Here is an 8538-nt window from a genome sequence, read left to right as displayed (position 1 = left end):
CCATACAGTACAGTCCAATCCGCCTTGCCCTCGGGTGGCCGTCCCGACTATCGAAAAATCGCTTAGCATGATCGCCCAATTGGATGGTCTGATGCATTGTGGCTGCGGACCAAGGCAGATGGGGTCTCGCCAAGCATTCTTATCAAATCCATCAAAAAGGATCCGAGATTATCTATGCTCCATCTCTTATCTCTCTAGTACAGTATGAGTGGGACGCCAGTAGGCGGACTGGCAAGAGGAGTTCCCCCTTTTCATGCATTGAACATAGCCAGAGACTCCTCTCTCTTTTTTACGAGCCAGATGTCTGCTGAACAAAGCGCCTGACCCGACTCGCCGGTTGTTTTGTGCGTGATTACAACCGACGTAGCATCAAGTGCCTGAAGTCGGTCGTACACCTCTGCCAGGGTAATAAATGTTAGTTCCACAAGGGTAGTATTACCTCTTTAACAAGGGATGACTACCCTTGTAGAAGTTGGTAGACCCATCGTAATAAACAGAATCTCCGAGATCTTGATGAGTACTATAAGCCTCGACATGGGGTATCTTCACCCTTGAAGAAACAACGTTTATTACCCTGGCGGAGGAGTATAATGCGTAACTCCGCATTGGACAGGCTACTTGCTGAAGATGCAGCCCAGCATGCCCACGCTGAGGCTCTACCCCACAGTCTTGGCGAAGAGGCATCTCGGAGCTCGGCATCGCTGAATTCGCTGGCCCGTCACCATGACGCGTGTCTTTTTCTGCCTGGGCTGCTTTGTCCATCTGTCGTGGTAGTCGGTGAATTCTTCGGACCTCGCATATTGAGGCTTGAGAGAGCCTGAGGATTAGTGTTGCCCGTCTGGGGAACAAGATCTCGGACGTATGCTCGGAGATCGCACACTGCTTGGCACGAAGTCAAAGTGACCTCTAAAATTGTTGTTATTACCGTTCAAGACGAAGTGAACATGGGTATCTAAGAAAAAGCCTCGGTACAAGCATCAAAATGTGTGGCTACAGCACAATCCTTCAAATCCTCCCAGCAACAAACAATGCGCAAACTCTTGACCTGTAACTGGAAACCGGCACAATCACATCTTAAGCATCCGGATCATCACTTGCTTCTCCCTGAACCTCGCCGAAATGATCTCTATATGCCACGAGAGCCTCCCTAGCGTAGTTGATCGGAATAGCTACGCCGAGGCCAGAATCCAGCCACCCCTGAACAACTGAAAAGTCGTAGTCATCAAAGACAATGGGGTTCGGGCTTCGCTCCCTCGCATCGATAGTCAAGATGCTCACCGTGTGCTGGATGATAGCAAACGCGTATAGTACACGTGGGTAGTGCCGAATTCCTCTCTCCCTGTTGTTTCGGCGATATTCTTTCGCCCAGCTCTTGAGTCGCCTGTTCACATCCTGAGCTACGCTTGATGGAGCCGCGTTGGCATTGTATCTTAAGATGCGAATGTTCATCTCAAGGTCATGACGGTCCAGCCCAGCATCCTTCCAGGCCCACTTCATGTACCTGCGTAGCTCTCTCTCGATTGTCCTGCCTGTCAAATCGGGACGTCTGATCGCACGATAGCCGCGAATACGGCCTTGCAACTCAAACAGGGCTCTGAGCGCTTTCGTAGCTGGGGGCAGATTAGTATAGTTGTAGAAAGTAATAGGCTAGATTGTCTCACCTCTAAACTGGCTGGAATTGTTGTGCAACAATACGGCTTTGTCGGAATCTTGAGGTGCAAATAGATCCGGCCAGACTGGATTATCAACAAGGTCTCGTGCCCAGCTCAAAGGCATCAAGGGGTGCTTGCCCTTGAGTGACATGAGCTTGTGCAGTCGTTGCATCTGAACGGGCCAATTGTCGTATCCAGGAACATCCGTCAATGTCTCCTTGTAGCCCTCATCTGTCTTCTCATCCACTGGCCAGCTATAGTCGGGCTCTTCGACATCGTCACCCTCATCAGAATCAAACTCTGACTCTGTCTCATCTTCGTCATCCTCCTCGATACTGTCCAGAAGCTGGTCCTCGTAGTCAATGCCTACTGCACCTCCCAGCACGACGCTTGCCATCTCAGTGATGCTGTCGTCATCGTCTTCATCATATTCATTATCAAAGTCGTAATTCAGTTCATCGCCAGAGAGCTCGTCTCCAGCAGCAGGGGATAAGTTCGAGGCTTCAGCTCCGTGGCCGATAACTCGACGTTGGCCGATGACCCTCTCCTCCATATCGCCCCTGATAATCTGGAGGACCTCGTCTTCTTCAAAAACGTCGTTGTCCAAAGGTTCATAGTCGTTGGACAGCTCATCGATATCCTCTTCCTTGATTTTGCGGCTGCTCTCTGGGGAAATGAGTGCTCCCGTTGGAGACGGGTTGGACCTGGGAGTGGGCAGCCAGGTTGCAGCCCTCCGGCTGGGACTACTCCGAGGTGAGATGGGAGCGGGCTTGGAGACCCGACTGCCAAAAACCCTGTGGATGCCGGTTGCCTTTGCCAGGCCGGCTGATAATTTGTAAGGGGAGAATGAGACCATGGCTGCGATGTGAGTGCTGGATGAGGAAGAAAGTTGGTTTCCAGGGGTGGGAAGTGACGGGGTTGAGCTCTTCTATGTAGAGAACAGCAGACTGTATGTGAACTGAGGCTGGGCTGATGCTGCGCAACGGACTGTGGCCATCAGGAGTGATGATAAGTGGGCGGAAACTGTCAGAAGGTGACTCTGGCCTTGACCTTTGATGGGTGCCTCTTTGTATTGTCCATGAGTACTCGACTAGAGACAAGGGCACAATGGGCAGGCGACAGGTCGGATAGCATCGAGGACCCGGAAGCGGCGTGGATGAGGTGTTCGTGGAAAGTTGAAAGAAACCAGGAAAGCTGGCCCTGGAAGCTCATTGGACCAGCACGGCGGTGTGGTGTTCAAGGGTCAGGTGTATTAGGCAGCTCCAGGCCCCCCGCACAGCCAGCTATAGCAGCAACGGCAGCTAGCTCTACCCCACCCACCACCTGTGTGCTTTGTTTGTTACGCCCCAAAGAACTAGCAGATGGTCAGCCTTTCTCTGAGACACTCGAGTGCTGGCCCTTTGTTTCTTTTGATTCTTTGGTTGAGACTTTGGAAGGGGTATCTGTTGAGTCTTGAATGACATCTGGATAGTGCAAGCATTGTGTTCTGAAGAAAACCAGGTGTGTAGGTGGCCCTCCTGGTCGATAGAGTACCTACCCAAGATTCATTGGAACCAACATTAGAACAGCCGAACAGCCTAGCCGAGACAGTCCCCTAATACCACCACCCGAGTTACAGTACCTGCATTGGTGGCGTTGGTGAGTGGGTACTGCCGGTGCCAGGATAAATATGGCGGAACCATCGCTGTCAATACAGCACCAGAGATTCTCACAGCAGGACACCAGAAATGAGAAAGTTGTTCACACAACTCTAGTTCTTCCATGCACACTGCAAAAATTTAGACGTTCTGGCGTATATATTACCCCAGTAGTCATGGATACATAGAGATCAGAAGAATAGCCAATTATTTTGGAACAGGCACAATTTAATACAGACCAAATGCCAGGAGGATAACTGTACAAGGTCGTTGGATCGCTCCAAGATATGAAGAAGTTGATACACAAAATAACCATCTCGACTATGAGTAGGAATCTTATCAATGATGAATTAGATGTAAGCCTTTTTGGGAACTGCAGCACGCAGCTCTGCTTCTCGTCCATAATTGCACATGTGAATGGAATGTCAGAGATTGGGCCGGTAGGAATTCACTCTCTTGTGACTAGCTGGGCTGACTCTGCACGCAAACGGACCTTTGTGGCCCGTGCGTAGGTCAAGGGTCCGCCCTTGCAGGGAAGTCGCCAGGGAAGGAAAGGCAACTTAGCGTTGGGTTGCGCTTGCCCCAGCTATCCCCGGTCGCGTCGCGCCTGACCAAATACATCATTTGTTCGCCTTTACACATACCTTACCTCAACCCATCGAATAACTACCTACACTCGCAGCAACAGCTGCATCATAAACACGCAAACAAGGCAGCTTGCTGTCCTCACTCAAGCGCACATCTCTGCGTTGCTCTCTGCTGATTCATCATTATTCGCACCTTTTAAACCCAAACACCTTCTTCTTCAGCAATTCATTCGTATACCCAGGTACATTCCTTTATCCCACCCTCGTCCCACGTCGCTGCCCTTCCTGCACATCACATCCATCGCTTCACTCCCAACAGGGGGTGAAGCAGCCACCGCCAACCACCATGGCAACCGACTGGACAAAACTAAAGGTAGTCGACCTCAAGGCCGAGTTGAAGCGCCGCGGACTGCCTCAAAATGGCCTTAAGCAGGAGCTCATCGCCCGCCTGAACGCTTCTGATACTGAAACCCCAACATCGGACGAGCAGTCCATTGCTGACCCATCTGCTTCTGCTTCTGCAGAGCCCACCCCGGTTGCTGAAGAGATTACTGCTCGAACCGACACTATATCCACTTCCCAAGCCCCGGCAGGTGTCCAAGTCGCAGAAGGACCGTCTGCGCCAACGCCTCCCCCGGAACCCAAAACTATTCTGTCGCAAGAGACCCCACGTGTTGAGGAGGTCATCAATGTGCCAGCAGCTGGGAGCAATGCACAAGAAGAGGCTGATGCACCTAGCCGCCAAGAGACTCCTGGCGCAATCACATCAGAGATCATCCAAGATGCACAAAAGCGAAAGCGCAGATCTTCGACACCAACCCCTTCGGCAAAGCGCGTGCGGCCAGCCGACGAGCAAGAGAGCTCTCTTGGTCCCAATCTTCCGCGGGATATCTCCCCGACACATAAGAACGGTGTCAAACAGGATGTGGTAAACGAACCGATAGTCGCAAACAACGAGGCTGCCATCCCAGAGCTTAGCCAATCAATTACAGAGGACAGGGGGGAGAGAAGCTCTGGTCGGTCGCCAAGTCGAGACAGAGACCTTGTTTTAAGCACGGGAGAAGAGGCATATCGAGCACGGTTGGCGCTATCTGAAGCCAGAGACCTAGGACCACAAAACTTCGGTGGTGCCTATACAAATCTAGCCGCCGATGAACGATCAGAGCAGACAGCCTACACGGAACCTGTGGATGACAAGATGATCGAACCATCAATCCACCCCGCCACGACCTCCCTGTACATCAAGAATTTTATGCGACCATTACGGGCACCCATGGTCCAGGACTATCTCATTGAGCTGGCTACGCCCCCGGGAAAGTCTCCAAATCCCAGCGTTGTATTAGACTTCTACCTCGATCAAGTCCGAACTCATGCCTTTGTTCAGTTCCAGAACATTGCCTCTGCGGCGCGAGTACGCACAGCACTTCATGATCAGATCTGGCCCGATGAGCGCAATAGAAAGGCACTATGGGTAGACTTCATCCCCCCCGAGAAGGTGCGAGAATGGAGTGAAGAGGAAAGGTCGGGTGGACGTGGGAACTCTGCCAGGTGGGAAGTGATATATGATCAGGACGAGGATGGCGTTGTTGCTAGACTTGAAGAAGTTGGTTCTGATGCCAAACCGAGAGCCCCCGCCATCCCAGTCGCCCCGAAGCAAGCTCCTACACTGTCTGGCCCCGATCGTTTATATCCTGGCATCGAAGCTGCGCCCAGAGGTCCCAGAAATCTGGGTGGTCCGCGGTCGGGCCCCGGTCTACTCGGCCGATCAGATCCAAACACCCTCCGAACGCAGTCGAATCCGCCGCTTTCGTACCAACCCGTCAGTGAGGAGCTTGCAAGACGTCGTATAGACAACATTCACTCCTTCATTTCTAAACACGCGGGCAGAAATCCTGGCGGTGAAATGAATCGATATACATTCGAGAACAGCGAGTCATTCGTCGATCGCGGCAAGGAGGTCTTCATTGGTATCCGTCCACCGCATCGAGAACGTGAGCGCCGAGAACGAGGGCGCCGCGACCGCCCAGGTGGTGGGCCTGGCCGACGAGATGGCCCACCCCCCTTTCCGCGTGGAGATAGATACTTTGGAGCTCGTGAGCCTGTGCGTGACGACTATCGTGCACCCCCCGCCCGCTTCAACGAGGATCGTTGGGGCCGAAATGACGATGATCGTCGCCCGAGATACAGGGACTTTCGCGAAGAGAGATCAGCTCGTGGCAACTACGGAGACTCATACAGAAGCCGTCGCTGATCTACCCTTCGTCTCTATTGACTGAGAAGCACTAGGAGCCTAGCTCATCGCAATATATATATATGACCGAGAAAAGAAAACTTGATTTGCAAAATCGGCAATCGGGCCAGATCAGGATGAGCTTAGTTTGGCATAGCCGACAACTTGTGCTTCTCCTGCCTAGAGAGATGCGGTGCTATGACAGCCAGGGATGGATGAGAGTATCTAATGAGCAATGCTGGAGTCCGACGGACAAATTTTGTAGATGAATAAAATGTAATGATACCCCCTATTGTAAAGGTCTACGCAACTCGAGTTACTTAAGGCATCATTGATCTACGGAGCTCGAGAAGAGAAGCAAACAAACACACATGTTTACAGTGCTGATGATTAGATCAGAAGGGCTATTATGTGCTCAGGTATCATCGCTCGGGCACTCAACAGAATGGACATTCTACAGGCACGGTGCGAGAAATTGCTTTGCTATTTTCGCTAAGAAACTGATCAAAGACAGTGTGTAGGAAGAGTGGACTGGCTGTTACTGCCAGCCTCATACATACCATGTTTTAGTCCTAAAGACCGTCAAAAAAAAACCAGACCATGCTGACCCATCCCAAACAAACCCGTCGCAGCACCCCTGAACCCAGGAAAACAAGCCACGCGGCTTAAGCAGCGGTGGCCAGGGGCGTGGGCTCGACGCCGACACGCTCCTTGCTGAGGATGTCCAGCATGTACTGGGACGGCCTGTTGTCCTTGTAGATCTTCTGGCTGTCCTTGTACAGCTTGACGTTCTGCAGGTACCTGTCGAACAGGAAGGAGCTGTCCATCGGGCCGCCCTTGGCCTCGGGGTGGAACTGCGTGGAGAAGATGGGGCGGGTCTTGTGCATCATGCCCTCGTTGCTGCCGTCGTTGAGGTTGACAAAGTACTCCTTGAAGTCACTCGGCAGAGTACCGGCGTCGACGGCGTACCCGTGGTTCTGGCTGGTGATGTGGCATTGGCCAGTGGTGAGATCCAGGGCTGGGATGTTGTGAGCACGGTTGCCGTACTTCATCTTGATCGTCCGTGCGCCAATGGCAAGAGCCAGAAGCTGGTGGCCAAGGCAAATGCCCATGATGGGAATGGGCGAGGTGTCCATCAACCGGTTCAGGTTGTAGACGGTCTCCTGGCAATGGGTCGGGTCACCGGGGCCGTTGGAGATGAAGACACCGTCGAACTCGTCGGCAACCTTCTGGATGGGGAAGTTGTAGGGGAAGACGGTGACAGCCGCACCACGGCTGACCAAGCTTCGGAGAATGTTCTCCTTGACGCCACAGTCCAACAGAGCCACGTGGAAGGTGGCATTCGGAGCAGAGACCATGAAGGGAGCCTTGGTGCTCACACGCTTGACAAGGTTGATCTGGCTGGGGTCGATGAAGCTCTCGTCTTCGTCGGCATCGTACTCGTCACCGATGGAGATCCTAGCCAAGGACGAACCCTGCTCACGGAGATACGTGACAATAGCACGAGTATCAACTCCTGAAATGGCAGGGACACCCTCTCGAGCACACCACTCTCCGAGGCTCTCAACGGCGGTCCAGTGGCTGTATTTCTCGGCCACATCGGCAACCACCACACCAGCACACTGAATGTTGGGGGACTCGAAGTACTTCAGCAGGTTGAACTCGTCGCGAGCGTTCGATGGAACACCGTAGTTGCCAATGAGAGGCTGGGTGAACACCAGAATCTGGCCGCGGTAAGAAGGGTCGGTCATGGACTCGGGGTAGCCGACGAGAGAGGTGGTGAAGACAGCCTCGCCGGAAATGTTGGAGTTGGCTCCAAAGGCGGTTCCGTGGAAGACGGGACCATCCTGTTTGAAGAGTCAGTCAAACTCGCAGCGTGTGAGACAAGCTGGGGTGTTGGCAACATACTCGGATAGTGAAAGTAGCATCCAGGTTGTTGACAGGAGCCGTGGCTCGAGACCGCTGGACAGGCATCTTCCTGCCTTTGCTACCATCCAAGACATGGCTGCTCACAAAGCGGACCTGGCTGGCCAGGGGAGAGAGCCTGGCAGTAACCCGGACGGCACCGATGGCCGTGGGTTTGGCGGCGGTGACGGCAAAGCGAGAGAACATGCTGTTGATTTATAAATCGATCAAGGTAAGTGGCGGACTGGTAGCACAGGGCTTTTTAAGCTGAAAGAGACCTCCACAGATGGTCTAAGATAGTAAGGTCAGTAAACATGGCGGTGAGTCAACCCCCGGCGTCCGGGCGGCACTGACCTGAGAGATAGTCCTGTTGGTGGCAGCATGTTAGCAGCAATCAAGATATGGAAGCATGATACAGCGAGGAACAGCAGCTATGCAATTGACGACAGATGAAGTCGAGCAATGGCCTGTGTTGTGGTGTTGTGGTATATGGACACGGGGAAGATGACGATGTTGGGTGTTGGACG

The 8538-nt window shown here is 52.9% G+C and overlaps 3 protein-coding genes across 3 annotated transcripts; 1 reads left to right on the top strand and 2 right to left on the bottom strand.

Moving 5' to 3' along the window:
* Positions 1-1074: 1074 nt before the first annotated feature.
* On the bottom strand, positions 1075-2508 carry UCRPA7_2997 (hypothetical protein; the record flags this gene model as incomplete). The annotated part of the gene is made up of 2 exons (XM_007915581.1): positions 1075-1610; positions 1662-2508. 2 exons carry the CDS (start codon positions 2506-2508, stop codon positions 1075-1077), a joined length of 1383 nt encoding a protein of 460 aa, XP_007913772.1.
* Positions 2509-4222: 1714 nt separating this feature from the next.
* On the top strand, positions 4223-6127 carry UCRPA7_2996 (putative sap domain-containing protein; the record flags this gene model as incomplete). Its single annotated transcript, XM_007915663.1, has 1 exon — positions 4223-6127. One exon carries the CDS (start codon positions 4223-4225, stop codon positions 6125-6127), a length of 1905 nt encoding a protein of 634 aa, XP_007913854.1.
* A 644-nt stretch (positions 6128-6771) lies between these two features.
* On the bottom strand, positions 6772-8218 carry UCRPA7_2995 (putative carbamoyl-phosphate synthase subunit arginine-specific small protein; the record flags this gene model as incomplete). Its single annotated transcript, XM_007915586.1, has 2 exons — positions 6772-7953; positions 8015-8218. The coding sequence occupies 2 exons, from the start codon at positions 8216-8218 to the stop codon at positions 6772-6774; spliced, it is 1386 nt and encodes a 461-aa protein (XP_007913777.1).
* Positions 8219-8538: the final 320 nt, after the last annotated feature.

This window comes from Phaeoacremonium minimum (assembly GCF_000392275.1).
Source record: "Phaeoacremonium minimum UCRPA7 unplaced genomic scaffold PA7_03_scaffold_222, whole genome shotgun sequence".
NCBI lineage: Eukaryota > Fungi > Ascomycota > Sordariomycetes > Togniniales > Togniniaceae > Phaeoacremonium > Phaeoacremonium minimum.
This window is presented reverse-complemented; position numbering and strand designations above follow the sequence as displayed.